Here is a 22,427-nt window from a genome sequence, read left to right as displayed (position 1 = left end):
TGCGCAGTGAAAAACTGCACTGACCTAAAAAAAAAAGTGTACATTTCCATATACGTTGTCTGTAACAGCAACATATCTAGCGAGTATTATATCAGATTTCAGTATTCTCTATGCTTTAGACACTGTATTAAAAAAAACCACATCCATTAGTAGCAAACATCATAGGTGCAATGCGTGTTGCAGAAAGGACCTGAAAGAAACACGGATTATACCACAACAGTGCATAGAGATGTGAAGCCGCTCTTCCAGGGAACGGTGACATTTTCCAACGGCAAGCAGAGAGCAGAACACCCAGAGGAGAAGCGCGAGGCCACGGGGACCCCCTTAGGCGGGTGAGGGGCGGCGGGGCAGACGACCCTGCGGGCTGACAGGGTGCCGCTGCCCCTCGCGGCACAGCACAAAGGCACTAACCAGCCCGCCTACGCAGACCTGGTTTCTCGACAAGAAGCTGAGAACATGAGGACTCTCGCAACGACTCGTAACAAATGGGCTACTTCATTTATTGTTTATTACCCCGTAGGAATGAATCGACCATCTCCGACACTCCACCACACACAGGGCAGAAAACAGTATTTACAAGAGGGATGTGCATCCCCAAAATAAGTTTAAGATGTACAGATTTGCAATGGGAACCAAGAGGGAGGGGAAAAAAAGAAACACAAAAACAAGGACATTGCAGTCAGACTTTGACTTTTGGTTACAGAAGAGATCTCTGTCTCCATGTAAGTGGGGCTTTCCAACTCTTAAATAAACAGCATCTTAAAAATAGAACATTTGACAATTTAAACACATGTATTATTCCTTCTAAATAAATATTGTGTGGAAATGATGCTTTGTTGCCACCATACCCTCCTCCTCTCCTTCGGGGACTCAACCATCACCTCTGTTTTTCCTTTTTCCTTGGATGCATGGTTTTGTTTTCTAATGGCAAATCCTATTTCCTTTTTTTTTTTCCTTTTTTTTTTCTTTTTTCCTTTTCTTTTTTTTTTTTTTTTTTAAAGGGCCTGACCAGACTCAGGTGAAAACTATGGGCATCTTCCCTTATCCCTCACAGGCCTCTGACCTGGCTCATGGTTGAAATACGATGGCTTTCTAAAAAGTAACAACTATTTAAGCAGTCTCCTCCGTAACAGAAAGAAAAAGCCGGCTGCCGGCGTGAAGCCAGTTACCGATGCTTCCACCGGCCCCTGGCCTTTGAAACGAGAGCCCCCCGCCGCCCCAACACCAAGGGCGCGTGCCAGCCATGCAGCTGCACACACTCCACTCGCCCGCTGGGCGATGGGTGCTCCCCATCCGGGTTGCAAAGTGCTTGGAGGGCCGGGGGCCACGGCTGGGGACAGCACATGAAATGCTGTCCCAGACTGAGCACCCTCCCTGCTCCCACTCACCCTTACCCTTGCCATGCTTCTTGCCCACTCCCACGCTGCTGTCTGGCTGCCATGAGGCTTTCTGCCTTCGTCCTGCTCGGCTGGTGGACCCGAAACTAACTCTGCACCAAGACCAAGTCAGAAAAGGCCGCCGGCCTGCCGACCAACCCCAAAGTGCACACCAGGAGCTGGCCCTGGCTGTCCCCTCCCACGCTTCCTGAGATCGCAGCCCTAAGTACCCAGCCTCCCCTCCACACTCGGGCCAAAGCTGGGGTAGCGTGCGTGAGGGTTGGCAGGTAAATCGGGCAGGGAACAGGGACCTCCCTTCCACCACTAGGGCAGCTTATCCCTGAAATGCGCTAAGGCTTTGAATAAAGTGAACGTAAGACGACTCGAAGGTCCGGGAAGACGCCCGGGCAGGTGCGTCTCCGGCACGGCACGCTCCCGCCAGCTCCAACTGGAGCTGAGCCCCACAGCAGGGGCCACTTCTACGGGACCTACTTCTGGAAATGCAGACCTTTTGCTGATATGTGTTCGCTGCTGGTTTTTGCGAGCCTCCAAACCACCAGCAGGTATTTTACAATGGAGGTGCTGCTGCATGTGTGCAGACCTGTTCCTCCATCCTGGTATTAGGTGGGAAAAGGGAACTACTTCACCGGAGACATGTTCCTTCCTGTAAGCACAATGATTTTGGGATATCTTCCTCCTCTTTGCCACTCCCGCATCTGCGTCAGCAACAGGGCGAGGGATGCGAGAGGGGACCAGAGGGCTAAGGCACACTATTAGACATGAGGATGGCAGGATGCTGCTGTCATGCAACAGGAAATCTTTGGGTACAGAATGCTGTCTTTTTACTGAACGCACAAATGCCGCAGATACTGCCTTCGCTCTTATTGCCACTTGCAAAATCGCAATTTCAAATGTGCAGCTCCTGACAAGGAAAAAAAGGCTTGCAAACACCTCATTATTCCCTTCCATGATCCCCCTGAAGACAGATTTCCAAGTCCCTGGGCCCATCCTGGGGCTTGGCTGAGGAAGAGCGCATGAATTACCTCCCACACAAAGGATCCACAACTTGGGTACCAGATCCTGCTCTTAGATACTCACCGAGACCTGCGAGGGTTGCGTGCCGATATCCAAGTGCAGGATTTGCCTCATTTTCCACAAGCAGCCCCTCCCCGCTCACCCGCAGAGCCCCAGGACGGCCGCGCGCCCCCACCCACTGAAACCACCCAACGCAACCGGACGAAGCGTCCTCAGCAGGGCGGGCGCTGAGCTGTTTCCAGCCACACCTGGTGATTTCACCACCTCGACCACGTTCAGCTTACGTGGCTGAAACCGAGCGAGACGGCGAGCAACACAGCGTTAGGGGCGGGCGTGTGGGTGAGCGTACGGCAAGGAAGAGGATCGCAGCAATGGTGACTCCAGAAGTGAACGTGCAGCACCGATGGCAGGGCTTCACCCGACTCTCAGCACAGGAGCTGGCTGGCGAGTGCACGCGGGTGAGGCTGGGAAGCAGGCGAGGCAGATCACTCGGCTGTCTACTGTAACATAATGCTGCTGGGTGCTGATGAGGACGCTACTCGCCATCCGAGAACCAACGTGGTGTGATGGACAAAGAACCAACGTGGTGTGATGGACTGCATCCGTGCTTGCAAAAACACTTCTCTGACATCTCTTCTGGGCACACAGCTGTTGCAGACTGTGGCATGTTGCATAATAACTCACCTCTGGAGGCAGATTTCCTTCTTGTCGGCACTTCTTCATGTGTGATTATTGTCCTGCTGGTTATTCGTAATAGAAATGTTTATAGACCATCAATACATTGAGCCATTCAGACAATTCATTGCACTTTGTTGTTTTAAAGGAAGGCGACATCAACGCTGGGGCCCTCCTCTGTCTCTTCTTTTTCAAGGCAGCAAAATGTTACCCTAAAAACAAAGTTCATTTTTTTTCCAGTGTAACCAGATCCCTTCCACTCTGATTTATTTTCCCTTGCAGGTGCTTTGTATCCCATGATTCAGCAAGCCAGACTGTTTCTGAGGCTTCCAAAGTGCAAAAGAGTTCAAGGTACTTAACCACCTTGAGCACCAGTTAAGGCGTATTTGTCTCCAGTCTCAGCCACTGTAAACCCTGTCTACTGTAGTGTACCAGTTCGGTCATGCTACTGTTCAGTGCCAGAGGGCACACTGCTGCGCTGAGTTCAGCAAAAAACTCTAGAGAAGGAGGAGAGAGAGAGAGAGAGAGAGAGAGAACAATTGGTTGGTTTCACACAAGAGGCACGGCCAGTGGGCTGGGGGCAGCGAGGGGAGACAGCAGCAGTCCTCAAGTCTCATGAAAGACCTTGTTAATGCACAAAGATCAGTACTTTCACCAGTGCAACAAGCACGTGACGCAGGGCGCATGCAAGGATCACACACACGCACTGAAGTGCCTCCCCATGTGCTGGCATCAGAAGGACATGGACACTCCATGGCAAGTGAGCAGGAGTCTGGGTGTTCATAGCTCAGTCCGTGCCGCGCACGTCCCCCAGGTTTAAGAAGCCAAATTTGAGTGTTTTACTGACTGCTGCCTGGAAGCACGAGCAGCTGTCATCAGACTGGTCCCTGCTGTCCTTCATCCTCAGACCACGGAGACCTCACAGCTCCTCAGCCAGACAGGCCTCCAACGTCTCCACCAAAACAAGTGCCAAGCCTACATGACTATTCACTGTTCTGCATGGACCCACGCTCTCGGGAGTATTAAAATCCCCAGCCGTCATTCCCCTGCACTGAAGCAGCAGCCTAGAACAGGGGTTGATTTTCATCTTCCTTGATGCACGGTTGTGCTCTGCCTGCTCTCCCGTGGGTTTTCTTCCATGACTCATTCGCTCTGGCTTACCAGCACATGCCTTCAGTGTGGCAGCCTTTGATCAGCCTCTCGAGGATACAGCCCAAAACACTACACGTGAACTGCTGCTGTGAGTGCGCATCCCCTTAGCGGACAGCCAACAACTGGAGTTACTTTATTCAACGTTGACTTGCAAAGCCTTTTGAATTTCAGCAACTGCCTGACTAGCATGAGTGTTTTTACAGCCTTCCAATAATTTAGGCCAGGCACATCCTTCTCATTTTCTTTTGCAGGTTTGGCAATACATCCCTTCACTCACAGTAGCTGACAAAACATGGTGTTCTATGAACAACGGCACTGCGAACACCACGTGGGCTGGCTGGTCACAGACTGAACTGTGCCCGCTCTGGGGCTGTTGCTTACCCACAGCTGCTTGTGGGACAATGAAACACTATTTTAAACAATAAATTTCTAAGGTAAAAAAAGTAGCAGAGGATTTAGGAAATGCTACTGGCAAATGCCAGTCACATGCCCAACAAGGGCTCCCATTGAAGTGCTGCTCGCCTGCTCTCTTATGGCAGGAAACCAGCCTCGCCATCTTCAAATCAAGAATACCTGGGAGGCTGACAAACAAAATGAAACACCAGGCCATTGGGCACAAACCTGTTTGAAAGCTGGGTGAACCAACTCCGAAAACCTAAGCTCCCCACAAAGTGAAAAACAAATAGCAGAAAAACGCTGGTGCTTCTCTTGCTACTGTGAAGCAATTTGCCTGGTTTTCTGTGCTCGATACTCTCACCCCTTAGGCTGTTACACTTCTGAGGCTACTGAGAAGTACTTTTAATTTGGAACACTCACCAACACATTGCCAGCAAGTATCTCTGCCTAAAACCAGCCAATACACCACAGATGTCTATTTCCACATATTTGAGGCTTTGATCTGCAGGTATGGTGTTTGCTACACCGAGTGTTAGGATTTAAGCAGGCACATGCAGATAAACACGATGTGCAAGACAGAAAAGCCAAAGGGAAAAAACCTTACCCTTATTCTTCCTGGCCAGTGCATCAGCCTGTTCCCAAATATCATACGCATAGAGGATATAGGAAGTGATGTTGACATATGAAGAGGTGATGCTTGGGATATTATAAGGGATGGTGACTGAAGAGCTAATGCTGTTGCCACCACAATTGCTAGCATTTGATCCTGGCTGAGAACTCATGGATCCAGCAGGAGAGGGCATTGGAGAAAGAGGAGAAGGCATGCCTGTGCTTCTGCAGGAGAAAGAAACACCACCATGAATGTTACCTTCAGCGACAAATGTCTTACCACAAGGCTCATACCAGGAGCTATCCCATGTCATTTGGGCCTGTGCTATGGAGTGAGTGTTGAAAACTGAGAAGTGTTCAGCTAGAGAGGACATAATTATCCTTCAGGTGCAACGCCAAGGTTTTTCAAGTGATTCCCAACTCCAAGCACTCCTCTTGGGACAAAAGAAACAAGGGATCAGACACCCAAAAGCACCACCCATCCACCTTCCAAAATCCACACCTATTTGTGGAAGCCTTCACCAGGTAATCCAAGTGTTTTTACCTAATGACTTCAGGCATGCTTATGTTGTCCCCCGCTTAGGAAACTGGAGCTTTCTGGCAGCTAGTCCTTTACTTGCAGACCTGGAGAAGCTCAATGTGGCCAGCTCAGCTGCCTGCTGGCTTCACCCCATCATTGCTTCCCACTGCTTCACCCAATCTAGTTGTAAGTTACTTGTACAGACAGCCTCCACCACTGCTCCTGGGAGACTATTTACATACTGGTCAGCTGTACTGCACAAGGTGGCAGAAGAATAACTGGAATTTCAGACCAAACAAGCCTCTCAACCACAGAGTTTAAATGGAACAGATGCAGAGCTGAGCATCTATTTGCCACACACCATTACTGGAAAACACAGTAAAACTAGTGCTGCTAAAAGCAGGCCCAGTGTGCTGGGCTTTGGGTCAAACACTCTTATATGACAGCTTTCCTTTTACTTTTGCTGCTACATATACAAGAACTCTGCAGCAAATACATAAGAACGACAAGACGTTCAATAAATCAGAAGTCAGAAAATGTGTTTCTTTTTCTTAATCAGCAGCTAAACCAGAGAAAAATACATAAATACCACTTTAAAGTGAGGCTGCCACATGGTAAAGGCATAATCCCACTGGTCAGTAGCCAGGGAGAGGGGATGCTGTCCCAGCAGGTCTTAGGGATCTCTGACATCCAAAAGAAGGATGAGAACAGCAGGGGCTCTGAGAGCAGCTCAGTGACATTACTCTCCCTGGTCCTCTGGTGGAAAACTACTCTGCATGATGGGCGCTAACCCTCTAGATCTCATAGCGAAAAAAATCCCTCTCCGATGCAGAAGATGGAGAATAAGAGAGCAGAAACATACTTGCACCCTGTAACAAAACGATTTCAGGTGGCAGGGCAGAGTCAGTCACTCTCAAATGCGGCTAGCATCTCAAAGATCCCCGCTACTGTTTTCGCTCACACCTTCAAGACCCATATTTCTACATCTTACCTTGCAACACATGGAGAAGGTGCTTGTGTTACTCTGGAAGAACTCTGCAGCAAGGAAGAGAGTTCTTGTTAGTTTTGTTGGCCCACACCAGTAACAGCTACAGCCATTCAACTGGCAGCTTGGCAATACATGTGCCCTACCTTGAAGTGGTCATTCAGGATCCTGGAATACTTTATTGCAGTGTCCTTTTTGTAACGAAACATTGCCATGTGCAGGAGGGACTGGCAGCGCATGCTGTGAACAGAAAGAAACCCAAGAGTCAGTACCTGTGCCCACTGCTGCTGGCTCGCCAGCAATCCACCACGTGGGATGGGGGCAGACACCCATCAGCCTCTCTGCAAATTCAAGAGACCTCAGGATCTCTCCTGTCCTGCTCATCTCAGAAATGAAGACTCAGTGAAAAAAAATCACACAACAGAAAAAAAAAAAAAAAAAAAGAGGAAGGGCCACATTTTAAAGAAATGGGTGCCCAGCCTCTTACGGATGTCATGGGCTGAACATGCCCCTGTCCAGCAGCACCTCAGCTCTGTTCAACGTGGCCAAAACGTGGGCAGGCACATCACATTCTTCCACCTGAGGTGAAAGTCCTTATGCGCTCTCAAGTTACCAGCAGATCAAATTTTAGAGCCTGTGCCTTCCACATGTGGTCCCTTTAGGTATCCTGGCTCACTTCAGAGATGTTCCAGTTTGCTCTGGCTTTTATATTGCTTTTTCCCTTGCAGAACTCTGATTCCCATTTCACTCATTCCTTTGCCCCTGACAGCAACAGGGCTTTCACTATACCAGATCTAGGAACAGACTATGAAGTCACAGAGAAAACATTACGCACCATAACACGGCAAAGATTTTTTCATGTGAAGATGCTGAGGTGTCCGTAAAGGGTTTTAATGTCATTATGAATCTAAGGAAACAAAAATAACAATCATGTCAGTCGTCAAGGCTCTTAAGTCCCACTGTTCACAAAAAACTAGCATATACCACCACCTTAAACACTGTTCCAAAAACCAGGAAACTTGACCTGAATCCTTGGTGCTGACACTGAGTGCTTGGTATAATTTTGAGCAGACAACTTTGTCTGAAAATGCCTTGTGTCACCCATAGTGGGAACAGATGTAGCCCCTCACAGGACCTCCTCTCCTCTTAGACTGATTAATGGGCAACAAGCGCACATGTACAGCTAAGTGCCTCCCCAGGGGACCACCACAGACCTAGGGTCCTCCTGAACTGAGGGTGAAATATTAATTCCAGTGTTTCTGGCCAGAATAGACATCTTGGTGGAATTCTTTCTTTTTGGAAGATTAAAAAAAAAAAAAAGGCAAATCTCCTTTTTGAAAGCAAAACAACAACAGCATTGTGGAAATACAGTCTGTCAAAACCATAGAGCAATAACATGTTTAAAAGTAAGTTTGAAGCCTACTACAAAAAATAACTGGCAGTTGTCTCAATCAGCTTCACAGGCATCCAGAGCCATCCTGGTTGCAAACAAATGACACAACCAACCACTCTCCTCCAAACATACTGCCTAACCATCACGGTTCCAAAACCACTTACTTGATGAGATCTATCGTGTCGGCGAATATGCTGTAAGCAGATTTTGGTGCTGATGCATCTGATTCCATGGCAATCCCATATTCAATGAAGGAAAGGGCAGCATCAAGGTACTGAAAGGCCTTTCCAGTCTTGTCGGTCTGTTGGGAAAAAAATCCCATTTTCAGACTACGGAAAATACTATTTCTCTCTACCTGAATTCCTTTTCTCCCCCTAAATAGGGAGTATTTGAATAAATAAAAAAAAAATCATGTCAAACCTCCAGGTGATAACGAAAGGGTTCTCCTCAGGGTCCCTAACGTAGTCCTAGTCATCAGCCCTGTGTGCTCTGGCTACCTGGGTCTCCACCTTATGCTCTGCCACAGCCAAGTGGTTTTCTCTGATAATTTATTTTCTTCACATTCTTTGGATACTCTTGGCTGGCACTGGGGGCAGGCCTCGTGCGAGGCAGGTAGGGTTTTCCCACTCTATTACTTTCCCCACTTTATTTTCACAGGGGAACGGCAAGTGACAAACGTACATTACCTGACTGAGCCATATCTAGCAAAAAAAAACGTAGTTTAACCATGCATGCTGTTAAACTGCACGCATCTGAGACAGCCAGCAAAGGGCACTTTCAAGTCTTGTTCACCAGCAACACAATTATCATCTGAATCCTGGTATTTCAGAGAGAACTGCTGTAAAACCAACTCTCTGAGCCATCTTCCCAAGCCAGAGTGATAGCTCTGCAAAGCAAAGAGGCCTGCTAACCTCCAAGCCCATTTCGATTCCTATTCTTCAGGCATAATCTCTAAGTGTGTTTATACAAAGGGAAGTGCCTGAAAATTAGGCAAATGAAAACAGCCTCTCCACGTATGACTAAGCACATACTCCATTAGGTGGAAGTGACATGAGCCAGCACAACTTGATCACGTGCCTGCAGCTATCAGATCCCCGTGCAAGAGCCACTGGACGTTTCTAGCAGAGGGCCCAGGCTTACCATTGCATCAGCTTTGTGCTTCAGCCTCTTGGCCTCTTCTATGTGATATTCCATCGAATGCTGTCTGAATTGGGGGCAGACAGAGGAGAACAGACACAAGAAAAAAAGGGTAGTGTAAGTATTGATTTTACCTTACCTAGAGGATGCTGTGACTCCAGTACAACCTGGTACTGTTACCAAATGCACGTTAGAGTTATGATAATCACTAAATCAGTGTTATCTGCCTGTTCGTAACTACACAGCTGCTGAAGGCACAAACAAAATGGTATGAAAAGAAGCTGATTTTTTTTAGGACTATTTAAGGATATGATAGAAAACCAGGTAAAATTTACACTTGGACATAAAAAAAAATAATAGGAAGTTAGTCTTTTGCGAGTACAAGCTTACTTCTTCACTTCCATGTAAAAATAGTAGTCAGGTGATTGCCTGTCATTCCTCAGTCACAACACCCTCATATTTTGTCTGAAGCATACAGCACACCTTGCAACACGATGCACTCATCTCAGAGCACAAGAACTTGCGTTCCAGGTAGCTGCTTGCAAGTGATGGGGTCACCAAGGCTACTGCAGGTCCCAGTCTCCTAACTGATGATAAAGCAGGACCAGGCACGATTCTGAGTGCGGGAATAATCTGTTCACCGCGCAAATGGCATGGAGCCACCTGAGCACTAACACAATGAGCCAGAAAGGAATCACGTCTTCTCAGAGACATCAGTCTCCTGCACAGCACCTTGTCACAGACAAGTCTACCACCTGTCAGGAATCAGACAAACCAGCACCCATCCCTTGCAGGCAGGCACAAGAGACATGGCCTTGCAGAGGGGGATTGTCTCTGAGTTAAGAAGTACCTGCGTCTACACCAGCTCCCTCAAAACAAGAGCTGGTGAGAGGAAGGAGCTTTGCTTTGTGGTGGGTGGGGAAGTCCCAGAGGTGAGAAGGACGGGGCAGGTCCCATACCTCTCTCTCTCACGAAAGCAGTGCTCAGTATGGAGCAGAAGCCCAGTGTCTTCAGAAAGAACAGATGAGGAGCACAAAACACACACTTACTTTTCAAACTTGACTTGAGGTCTCCTTGGCTTGGAGGTACCATTTGGCAAAGAAGGCACTGGGAAAGGATTCGTGACATCCCCTGCAGATCCCTGAAAAATCACAGAGCGAGATAAAGCTGGTTAGAGACATCCATCTAAAACTGTTCTAAAGCACAGCTTTCCTAAATTTAAAGAGAAAATGTTTATTTGTCTGAGACATAGTATACTTCTCCAGGCTCCCCCCTTTCTTCTTTCTTTCTTCCCCAGTCCCCACTCCAATACTGGAAATGAAAACTTGGCTTCTCGCTAGACTGCTGGTGAGGGTTAATACCATTCAGATTTTCCCTGAGCATGCAGAAATTAGGTAGCAGGTTTCCTTGCAGAATGGCTAAGAGAGCAGCAAGGACGCTAGGAGCACATTTTTCACGGCCACTAGAAAAGGCAGGAACTAGTACTGCCTATTCACACTTACTCCTAGTTTAACCACACAGCAGTTGCTGACTCTGCATTGCTATCTACAACATCGGGAAAAAGAAAGCAGTTAGAAGCCAGCACAGACAGTCTCCATTAATGTGCACACACATCGAAGTCCCAGACCACACACATCCAGGCACTTGTAAATGGCAATATAATTGAATTTTATAACCCAATAATGCAAAGATTCAGCTGCAAGAATCATTAACAATAATTTTGTAAGCAAACTATGAAAGCTCATAGTGAAGGTTACAGTTAAAACCAAAGGTTGCTTATTTTCAAGACTGAACTTTTTTTTTCCTTTTGTAAACACACTTATTTTCACACCTATTGTATTATACTCGCAGTTGCCTACAGTCAGAACCAGGTCCTGGCATAAACACGATTCTCTTGCCTTTAATTTTTACATGGTCACAGCTTCTCACTGTGTTTCACAGGTAAGATTAAAATAAAACAGAAGATGGAAATTGACCTGAGATATTACAGCACGGGCATTAGGGCTAGCAAGACAGGGTCACAGATAGCCACCGAAGGGGCAAATATGCTTCAAAGAGCTTTCTCTAGTGGCTGGCTTACCCTTCTTTTCATTTAATATCCTAAGGGAAGGTTTCTAAAGAGAATCACACAGCACCCACGGGTCGCAGGATACGCCAGCAGTAACGGATACCTACTTTGTTGCCCTTCACCTGTTCAGGGTGCTTTCTCTCCACCTTCTTGTGCTTGGCAGACAAAGGATCCTTGTGGCTGCTTGAGTCCCTGGCAGTGTTGTTTTCTGTGGCAGGCAGCTGGCCGTTCTCACTCCTGGGTCTCTTTTGGGCCATCTTGGTTGACTTTGGTGCAGAATGTGCGGGAGACATGGGTGGCAGTGGTGGGGGTAGCAGGAGATCTTTCTTCTGGGTCTCAAATGATGCTTTTGGTGCTCTAGAGATGGGAAATGAATTTTGCAATTGGCATGAATACAATGTCTATATAATATCGGGATTTTTTTTTAACAGAAAAAACAATCAGAAAACTTAAATACATTGTGTACCAATTCTGTTCAAATTTCTCTGGAAATGTGAACTGACTTGTTAACAAAGAATCTTGCAAAAGCAAAATGAAACCTCAGGGACTTCACAGTGCATTAGATCCCACATGTTCAGCTGTCAACAACACACAAGCAAGTTGCTTTTGAAGTAGGAATAAGCCCCAGGGCTTATCCTTGGAGGAAAGACTTGCAACCAGAATGTCAAAATGTTGCAAAAATGACACCCCTCCAACACAGAATCTTTTCACTGAAAAAGGGGGAGAGGTAATTACAGCGAGTAAAATCCCCAGGACACATCACCCAACATGGCAAGTGATGCACAGCGCTGCCCCTCTCTCCCTGTTACGGTAGAAGATATCTTTTACAGTCAGGGATACTCGCCCTGACACTTGATCCTGTGCGTGCTTTGACAGAATTAAACTGAGTTGTTCCTTTGGGACTTGCCAGCTAAACTAGACAACACACACGAGTTGGGAGGATATGAGGGACAGAGTCTTAAAATGCTGTGCTTTTAAATGGCAGAACTGATCATATTTAATAATTCTGTGGCAAATTTCTGATCATCTGGGGTTAGGATTACAAGGGAACTCCAGCAGTTACAGGCAGCACGCAATAGCACTAAACCTTGTTTTGCAACTAGCCTTTTATTTCATTTTCCTTCAGCTCCTCAGTTTCCAAGAATGCACAAAATGTCTAGAGCAGTGAATGCCAACCCTCCAGCTGCAAAGTCAGGAGAGGAAGAAACAAAATGAAACGCAGTGAGAAGTGTGAAGTTGAGCAGCTTGCTCAGCTCTCCCTTCTTAACTGTGCCACCTCGTGCAGCACGATCCTCCAGAGAGGGCCTTTTACAGGGAGCAGAGCAGCAGCCCCAACCTCCTCCCCAACCTCCAGCGAAGTTAACCTGCATCCCTGACCTGACCCTGGAGCTCTCTCCCCACAAAAAAGGATCCAATTCTTCCCGCTCTGAAGGTCACCACATGGCTAGAAGGGGTGCTTGTTTGCTCTGAGAAAAGGGAAGGTACGAACCCTGGATTCAAAACTCTTCCATTATTAGCAGGGCTGCAACGTCCCTTCACCTGGCTAAACCCCAGTCCTGACGTTTCAGTTTTCTAAGTCTGTCTCACTTGCTCTGTGAGATGAGAATTTTCTGGCTGTAAGGGCCACCTGAAATTCGAGACAGGGTCACGATTCCAAAGGCACCCTGGTTGTGCATTTGTTCAGTCACACGAGCTGCATTTAGTGGAAAAGGGAAATGCTCCCTATCTATCCTCACCTACATACACAGATCTGTTTTCTGGACCATGAGCATGACAGCCCCAAAAACAAGTAAGACAGCAGAAACCAAGAAGGGGAAAACGTGTAATGGATGGATCAGAGCACACAGCACTCTGAACTGCAGGATGGACAAGTTTGTGTTGAAAATGGTCAAGTCTTCATTCCTTCTCAGCTGCTAGAAATCAGGACAAATGCCACCACATTCAGTGGTTTTACAGCAGCATAATACAAGTATGGAAGGGGAAACAGGCACTACGTCACCTTGTGCTTGAATAACAAGAACATGAACGCTCTGCATTATAAAGGGAGAGGAAGATCAATGACACCAAGTATAATTGTACATCTGCAACAAATAAAGAGGCAAATAAATTACACTCTTATAGCCACATGGCTGGTGTCAGGACGTACAGACAAATTTGCAGCAGATTAAGTTTCAGAAAGCACATTATGTTAAACAAACTCACAAGAAGAATAAAAGGTACAGTTCCTTGCTTTAAGCTTTAAAAGAAAGGCTCAGTTTCTGCTATCCCACCGCTGTATACTCACTTCTGTTTAGTGGAGTCTTTGTTAGTTGAAGACTGCAGTGATTTTGTTTCTTTGTCTGATTTCATTTTCTTCCTATCAATCTCCTTCTCCATTTCCCTCTAACAAAAACAAAAAAAAAATCACTCAGATTTAGGAAGTTCATGTACAGTACAGACCAACACAGCTACATTTGATAGCTTCATGTTAAAAAAAGAAAAGAGATTGGAACTGACAAAGTGGAAAACCAGAGCGCAGTTGATTTCAGGCTCAATGACAAGTATCCTAACATGACATTTATCTACTTCTGCTGGTTAGAATAATTATTTTGTAGTGGAGGGGATGAACTGCCAGAACCTCTCCTTGCCAACAGTCTGAAACAAATGTACTTCTATAGCTGAAGCATTTCATGATCTGTTCTGGGTGTTGTTTTTCTTCTCCTAGTGTTTTGTGATAGGCTTTTTTTTGTTTGTTTTTGTCTAAGGGAAGGAAAAAAAAGCATTCATTGGAGACCTAGACTACGCAGGGATGTAGTCAAGATGTTTTACTAGCAAGAATCAAGTATAGCATGAAATTTTGAAGTGTCAATTAAATTTGCTGCCTATACACTGAACAGCAGGAACCACTGAGGCAGAGGGATAATAAATGACACTTTTTAAGCACACTCCACAGATCTTACGATACAAAGCATGCAATACCAAATTATCGTCTCACCTGAACAGAAAACCTTCAGAATAATAAAGACAAGGAAATGCAAAACAAAAGGCTGGACAAAACTCTTCAAACAAAACTCTTCAAACAAAACTCTTCGGCCAGCACTACCCATGGAGTGCCTGGTGCTAGCCCAAAGCATCCCAGGACTTTGCATCTGCCTCCTGGGGCACATGCAGGTTAACCTCAGCGCGATGGAGCTCCACGGGTCATGCATGGCACAAAGTCCACCTCTGAGCCTCCAGAACATGGCTCCAGCAGGTGCATGGGATAAGTTCTCACACTGCTTGTCAGATTGAGCTTCATGCTGCTGCAGAAAGAAGCTGTCTGGGTTAAAGCCTGAGCCACCACAGGCACGCTGACCTAACACGGGTGGTGAGGCTCTGCGATGGGTTTTCCAGCCGTGCAATGCTTAGGCTGCAGGGCACAGGATGCCCAGTGTAGAATAGCTCCTCTCTTGGGTCTCAGGGAGAACAACAGGAGCAGTGAGAGATTTACTGCCTGTTTATTTACTGCCTGTTTCCCTTCCTCCTGCTGCTCTGCTTGTGCCTCCCATGTTTCTTCACCACTTCCCTGCTCTTCTCAGTTCTCCCATGTAACCATGGGAAGCTCACAGGGGGACAAGTGTAAATGAAATCCACCCCAAACCCACAGTTATTCACCCCATGTGCTAAGCCACCTGCTCCTTGAGGAGGGACCAAAAAGATATATAGGCAGCGATGAATACATGTAGCAGGCCTGTTCATTGCAAGTCCTGCAGCTAACTTGCTGTGCAGGTGAACCAGCTGGCTGTGAGTATATTCACAGCCTGCTTTGGGAGGCAGCTTTCAAAAAACCACTTGCGAACAAACCAAGCAAAGGAATTCAAGCGAAAGCAACTATTCCTGCTACAGGACTCTGCAAAGGGATCCCTGGAAAGCCCCTTACTGGAGACGTGCATCTTGTGAGCATCAGCATCTCTGCCAGTGCCACAGCAACTCCAGGAGAAATCAGAGGCTTTTTCGATGTATTCATCCAAGCACTGAGATGCACAGGAGGGTTTAGTGATGGTTGTTATTATCAGTGGTTTAGTTCAAAGTCTGCATTTAGGGAAAAGCAAAAGGCATGGAGCTGCTGGCATCACCCCTGGAAATCATACAGTTCACAGCCGCAGAATTTGTTCTCTCTCTGCGTAAGCCAGCCATCATAATTGTTTCCCAGAAACCCACAACTCTGGACAGGAAAAGGCCACGCTACTCAGACTGAGGCTGCAAGCAAGATGTAACAGCAAGAATTCTTTGAAAACACCAAAGCATTTGTTAGACAGCTTGCAGGGCTTTTCATCTGCTCAGCAGTGGATTTTTGACCAATAAGAAACATCTGTGAATAGTTTTTGACACATCTTCCCTTTAAAAGTTTGGAAACGCCGTGGTATGAGGAGGACAATGAGCCCAATCTGACCCTATGAAGCAGAAACAAACTCCAAGCACGAGATTTTCGAACAGCTCCACACTCCCTACACATCACCGCGGTCCTTGCACAAACCAACCTTCACCTCCACCTCCACCTCTCACCTTCCTCTTTTTGAAGGACTTGTCAGGAGTGTCCGTGTTTTTCCTCTCCACATCCTGCCCCATTGCACCAGGGAACTCCTTTGCCTCCGCTCTCTTCTGTTGACCGCCTTTCCCGGGGAGCTGGGGAACTCTTGACAGCAGTGGGAGATCAATTTTAACCATGAGGCTGTGAGGGACGTGCACGTCCCTCACTGGTGACAGCAACTTCTTCTCCTTGACACACAAGGGAAGCTTCTCCTTGTGGAAGTCCTCTCTGAGCACAGCAGCAGGCCTGTGGCCGCTAGTCCTGGTGGGAGTCGTGCCCTGGCCCTGAGAGTGGGGGCTGAGAGTGAGGTGCTCCTGGGTACTGCCCACCACAATGTCCCTCGGGGGCTTGGGGTCCAGCAGGGCTTTGGCGCTGGCCTGATGGGAGTTCTTGTGCTTTCTGCTCTCGGGGGGCTCTTGCAGCCTGGGTTTCAGTTCTTTTCGGTCGCTGGATTTTGGCCTCCCTTTCGTTTTTACTTTTGGCTTGTCTCTGGAAGACTGGTCCCTAACCTCATAAGGACCAGGTTCACTCTCCACCTTCAGGCCTCCCTTGGGCCCCTCGTGCACTGGAGGCTTGCTGGGCCTTTTGATACCAACAGTCTGCCTCTGCGAGGGCTCCTCAGCGCACATGGGAGACTTCTGGCAGTTGCGTTTGGTCGGAAGGTGAGCATCCTGAGAAGCCCTGGCTGCTCGGACAGAGCTCTTGTGATGAGGCTCCCTCGGCTCAGCGTGCTCGTGGGAGGAATCGCTGTCGATATGCTGTCCTGGCTCCTTGTCCTCCTCACGTCCATCTGTGTGGGCAGTTTCTCTGGGGCTCTCTGCTGGCACTGCTGGCGGGTTCACCTTGGTGAGCCAGTTGTCAAGCTGCCACTTGTTTGAAGTTGGTGGGTCAGGCTGTAGACAAATAGAGAAAGGAAGGATGCAAGACTGATGCCTTTATCTCAATCCTAACACATTATCAGAACCCAGTAAAATTTCCCCTTACTGTTAAAGATGAAAGACCATAACAAAGTGGGGACGCTCTAGTACGTACACATCAACATTTAATTCACAAGCACAGGACCAACCACGTGGTGCAGCTTTCCTGGATCTCTGCTAGCCCTACCTGTCAGGCAGTAAGAGATACGCCTGAAAACCCCTGCTTGGTTTGCTCTGTGCCACTACCCAACGTCCTTGCACAGTCAGACAAGTACCAACTGTGAAAACAAAGTAGGTGCCATCCTCACAATGCATTTACAAAGTAATTTGCACAAGATGGACCAAGAGCTGTCCCAGCTGTCACATCTTGCTGAAGTCTGACAGGTAGGTTGGCAGGCTCCCTTGGTTTAAGCAGTTACCAAAAGAATTTACACATCAAGCCCAGTTTCTTCCAAGTCCTCTGCCCACACAATCCAACACTCGCGTCCCCCTGGGTCAACCAAGGCATGAGCTACAACTGAGTACTGAGGGCCTCTGCGATCAGTCAGATACGTAACGTAGTTAAGAGAAGCCCTGCCTAATCAAAACAGAAGGCTGACGTATCAGGAGAAAACTTAACCAGCTAGCTGTAAAAACAGACATCTGAAGCTGCAAATTAGGGGCACAATTCTCTAGGGCCCATTCTGAAAATACCGCTTAATTCTCAGCATCGCTCAAACGTGTCACTTGCGATCTGGGCACCATCAGAGCACAGCTACGCTTGTGCCCTCACCAATCCTCCCCAGCCACAACTCTCTTCGGAGAACAGCCACAGCACTTCTCAGAAAAGAGAAGCCCTAGCACATGAAAGGCTTTCCAGGACTAATTAATCCCTTCTGCTGGCATTTTCTTCTCCACCCAGACTCTACCCTTCTTTGCGACGTACAACATGTTGACAAAGAAGACGTCTTCAGCTGTGTCTGGGTGACTCCATCTAAAAAGTTGGTTTATAAAACGGACTTGGTTTTATCACATTTTAAACTTCCCAATCACAAATGATAGTAAGAGACAATATTAAAAAAATAAACAACAATAAGGAAATACTGCGTATGGGTCCTAAAGTCTTTGCTTTTATGTGAGGAGCTGGATATAAAAAACACAGAGCATGTGCACCACTTGACTCCTTGTGTAAAATGAACAGTTTACTGAATAAAAAGGGGGGAAAATGGTCAATCCACAATAACTAGGACTTCACTAGAGTGAAAACAATACTGTAACACAGTATATTTTCAGTATAAAGCAGGCATGATTTGGTATAAGAAGGTAAGTATAATATCTGTTTCTCACATAGCACAAGGTAATGTCTGTGAGTGAACTGCTGCAGAGTGAAGCATGTTAGATGTGAGATCAGAAGACAGGTCTTTTCAGAGCTTCTGCAATGTCTTCTGCACGCAAAATTCTCCCTGTTACTGTGCTCCTAAGGTAAAAGAAAGGAAAGCCAAGGCTAGGGAGATCAAGAGGAATAAACGACAAGGTTTCTGGGCTTTGTGAGAATTATCTCAAAGCTGTCAGTGGACTGGTTTATATAAGCTGTGGTCCATCAGATATAACCCTGCACTTCCCGCTGGCCCAAGAATGTTTTGTGAGCTGGAGGATCTGTTTTAAACCACAGGACACGAGTACATTTGTAGCAGATTTTTAAAAGCTGCATGGTCTCAATTATTATGCAACTTTGAGGCACTAAGCTCTGTTTGCCTGCTTTTCCCAATAAAAGCCTCAGAAACGCCAGTGCAGCACTATGTGAGCCAAACTCAACAGAAGCAAGTCTAAGCACATTCCAGCCCTTCCTGCAGGCCTGATCACTTCAGCTGGGAGAAGCCAAGTCTGTCACTCATGCGCAAGAGCTGCAGAGGGGCGGTGGCAGCTTCCCAGAGCATGTCAGGGAATTGGGCTCACCCCGAAGCAGCCGACAGCCTCGGCACCCTGAAGAGCTGCACAGGCAGAGGTGGGCCCCGAGCACTGAGGACAAGCTGCAGGTCCCACCTGTGCCTTGCTTATGCCTCATCAGTAAAGGCACCAGTTCCTCCAGGAGTGCTAGCCAATGACGCCAAAAGGCAAGGGTCAGGCACTTCAAAGTCTAATTTATGCTATTACTACAGGTTATTTCATTGACAAACTCCTGCAAAGAAGCAAAGGGCAAGTGAAGCTTGATGATGCAGCAAAGATGTCAACAGGACACCTGAAGGATGATGGTATTTCAGGTCCCCTGTCTGACTGCGTTCAGCCAGCAGAGAGCCTGCATTAAGCAGCCCCTACAGTTCACGTGCATTCACCTCAGGAGCTGACACTCTCGGAGGGTCAGGGTCGTTGGCTTCACTGTCACTCGAGCTGCTCTCCGTCTCCGAGTCTGAAGAACTGTCTGAGTCACTGGTGCTCCCTGACTCTGGGCTGCTGGAATGTGCTGATGCCACGCTCTCGGGCTGGGACTGCAGGGCACTGCAAGGCCACCAGGAGATAAAATTAGAAAGCAGCACGCATCAAGGTTACTTACTATATTGATATGGAAGCATTCAGAAATAAAACTTAAACCCCCTGTTTTGGCACTGGAAGGAAAGGGGACAAGGCCAAAAGAATACACTGCCATACTCCAAGATAAAGCACCGGAATAAAAAAACCTCTGGAAATAATAAAACCTTCAATTCCGACCCAGCCATAACTATACAAGCAGGATGTCACTGCAAGAGTACAAAGCTGCATTTAGCCAACAAAATGCTTTAAAAAAAAAAAAAGCGACAAATGCTATTCTGAAAGTCCCAACACTCAGCAGAAAAGATGCCTAATAAAGACTAACAAGACAGAAACATACATGCCCGGATGGTTTATCTGTTTTTATTTTCCCCCTTCACAAGAAGGGGGAAAGCAGGTTCTCACTTCTTCACCCATGTTACTTGCTTGAGGTGCTGCAGCTGTTTTGTGAACAGCCCCAAACAGCAGCATTTTTTGCAAAACCCATCCCTGCTCACAAAGTGCTTTGCCCCAGCCCTGCTCACAATGGGAGTGTATGGAGCTGAGGCATAACTTTTTGTTCTGAAACAAACTAAAGAAGTCAAAACGTTGACTTCTGACTCTGAAAACTGTTTCCCATGTCAGCATAAATGCATTTGTATGATGTGGAGCTTGCTGATGCAGACTGATATTGCAAGAACATACTGTTTCAAGAGCCTGCAGAGACAGTCGGTCATGCCAAGAAATCGATATGCCCTTGTGCAAGCCTGACTTTGTAGACTGTCACCAGTGCTTGAAGAGCACACACATCAAGCCAGAAAGGTACATAATAGGTGCTCTCTTGCTGGGGTTTCTCCACCTTTCTGCTTCTAATCCAGGTATGTGGCTTTTCAGTCAACCTTGAATACTGCTTCTAAGTTGCCCTATCAGGAGGGGCTGAAGCAGCCTCAGCAAATTTCTTCTTCACCTACTTGGCTGTTTCTGGCTTCCTTCTGAACTAAAGCTGCACTCATACCTTAGCCATCACTATTACAACCGAAAATCCCATCATCTCCAGTGTGCTCTCCAAATAATGTGATGGTGTGGAAGAGGAGAACGGAAGGGAACAGATAGGGAAATACAATTCTGGTTCAAAGGCAAAATCTAGCATGCCTGGACTGATTTCTAGTTGAAGCTTTCTATAAAACCTCACACAACTAAAGCCAATTTGGCTTCAGGCAGCTAGAAACCAAAGCTTGCATCTATGACAGAAATGAGGGACCCTTTCCCACCTACCCTCATATAAAATAAACAATTCTTTTTTTCCTCCTTATCTGTCTACCTAGCAGTTTGGGAACAAACCTGTACCTTGGAGGAGCAAGTGAAGAAGGTGGCTTTTCAACAACCTGTTTTGTTCACAAAAACAAAGAGGAGAGGGGGAGGAAAGGTTAGCTTAAGGAGCTCAGAGCAACGCAACACGTCGCGATGATTTAACGGGATGTCTGTGGGCGTAGGGTATAAAACATCTAAAACTGACTTGGTCGTCACCACTGTCTTCACTATCACTGAGCTGCAGGTCGTCCTGGAGCATTCTGAAAGACAACCAGAAGATACACATCAGCCAGGGCAGACACGTTTTCAAGCAGCAGACACTCAAAAAAGAATTGGTTTGCACTTTCCAAAACAAACGGACCTCTCCAAGGCTTTTTAACATTCGACATGCTCAATCTGCTAAATCCTCTCGTTACCTGAATGAACAACAAAATGGAAACACATAGCCTATGCCTTTTACTGTGCCTTCCACCTGACCTCAGGGCACTTTGCAACACAGGGTCAGTACCACTGGCTGCCATCTGCAGACAACTGCTGGATCAAGTCCAGTCCTGGTACAGCAAGAGACGGGCAAGCTTTTAGCTGGCACTAGCTCCCCAAGGGGCAGAAAGCACCACAAGATGCGCACGTTCACACATCCTGCTCTTTGTGGGCTGCAAATACTTCTCCTGACACAAAGCTCCTCTTTTTGCTGCTCAATCTCCCGTCACACACATACCTAAGCAGAGGCCAAGGTCAAGCCAAGCTCCTATTCCTACTCTGCACAGCGAGAGCCCTAACACTGGGGATTCACATACCCAAAGCAGTTCCCGAGTGGTGAGGCACAAGTCCTGTTCTAGCATTGCTAGAGCGGACAGTGGGCTGCCTGCAAGTGTTTCCAGATGCACCGTTCAGTCCTAAGTCTGCAGGTGGTACCTGCTGCTTCTAATTTCCCCGTCCTCTATGAAATTGGGGTCCTCAGAAGGCTGGAGGAGAGGGATTTGTGGGCAGAGACCCCAAGTTCTCCTGAACTGTCATTCCCTCCCTTTAGCACCCACGTAGGCATTCTAAAAAAAGCCAGAAAGCAGAAAGACGAATCTCTTATTGCTTTAGAAGTACGTGTATTCAAACCTCGGGCCTGCCCGGAGACTGCTCAGCCTAGAGAGCTCCTATTTATTATCCCCACTAACTCAAGTCACTTTATACTTAGACCAAAGCAGTCAATAGGCAAAGAGATGCCTTCATTGACACAAGACTGTGTTTAGTGTCAAAGCTAGCAATGTTCTCACACCGAACGAGTCCACAAACCGCAAGCAATGAACCTCAAGTCCAAAAGAAAATTTCAGAGCAATTGACCTGTCAGTCAACAGATAAAATCTATTTCAGCAGTCAGTAACTGAGGATTAGGGTCAAACAATAACTTAGGCATTCTCTCAGTACCTTTCAACCTTTCCAAGCACCAGATTAAAGCACTATAATTCAAAGGAAAGACTGTATCTTTCCTTCAAACAGAAAGCTATGTCACTTCTATTAGCTCTAATGGAAATTGCACATTCAGAATGAAGAGAGAACAGACTCCAGCAATTATTCTCAAGGTTTGTTTCTGTTGTTGCCTGTTTTATGTTTCCTTTTAGTACCAGGAACAAATCCTCTGCTTCCACCATTTGAGGAGGGAACCCAGCCCTGTACATAAAACCACAGGAAGTGCAGTCAGTGATTTCCTGCTACTTGAAAGCCTTTCTGCTCACACTGAAGGTCAACCACTTGCTTTCTAGGGCACCTCAACACCAGCTGGAGCAAGTGAGATGTCGAAATCAGCCGGGAGCCCTCCGGGAAACTCC

General features: G+C 47.0%; 1 protein-coding gene across 10 annotated transcripts in view; it reads right to left on the bottom strand.

The window, feature by feature from the left end:
* Window positions 1-478: 478 nt before the first annotated feature.
* AFF1 (ALF transcription elongation factor 1) overlaps window positions 479-22,427 on the bottom strand; it is a 75,759-nt gene continuing 53,810 nt past the window's right edge. For 3 of the 10 annotated variants that reach the window (XM_035547254.2, XM_035547230.1, XM_050710484.1), the window contains exons 8-21: window positions 20,813-20,867; window positions 20,638-20,681; window positions 19,125-19,287; window positions 15,871-16,788; window positions 13,631-13,728; window positions 11,454-11,703; window positions 10,328-10,419; window positions 9,282-9,345; window positions 8,306-8,442; window positions 7,584-7,655; window positions 6,895-6,988; window positions 6,755-6,798; window positions 5,239-5,468; window positions 479-3,583 (exon numbers count right to left, since the gene is read on the bottom strand). In XM_035547254.2, coding sequence (XP_035403147.1) covers window positions 3,462-3,583; window positions 5,239-5,468; window positions 6,755-6,798; window positions 6,895-6,988; window positions 7,584-7,655; window positions 8,306-8,442; window positions 9,282-9,345; window positions 10,328-10,419; window positions 11,454-11,703; window positions 13,631-13,728; window positions 15,871-16,788; window positions 19,125-19,287; window positions 20,638-20,681; window positions 20,813-20,867 — 2,383 coding nt within the window. In that variant the 3' untranslated portion in view covers window positions 479-3,461. The remainder of the gene's footprint in view (window positions 3,584-5,238; window positions 5,469-6,754; window positions 6,799-6,894; window positions 6,989-7,583; window positions 7,656-8,305; window positions 8,443-9,281; window positions 9,346-10,327; window positions 10,420-11,453; window positions 11,704-13,630; window positions 13,729-15,870; window positions 16,789-19,124; window positions 19,288-20,637; window positions 20,682-20,812; window positions 20,868-22,427) is intronic. The other 7 variants (XM_035547269.1, XM_035547239.1, XM_035547288.2 and 4 more) reach the window with 5 other exon arrangements.

The sequence above is a fragment of the Cygnus atratus genome, chromosome 4, assembly GCF_013377495.2.
Source record: "Cygnus atratus isolate AKBS03 ecotype Queensland, Australia chromosome 4, CAtr_DNAZoo_HiC_assembly, whole genome shotgun sequence".
Lineage (NCBI taxonomy): Eukaryota > Metazoa > Chordata > Aves > Anseriformes > Anatidae > Cygnus > Cygnus atratus.
This window is presented reverse-complemented; position numbering and strand designations above follow the sequence as displayed.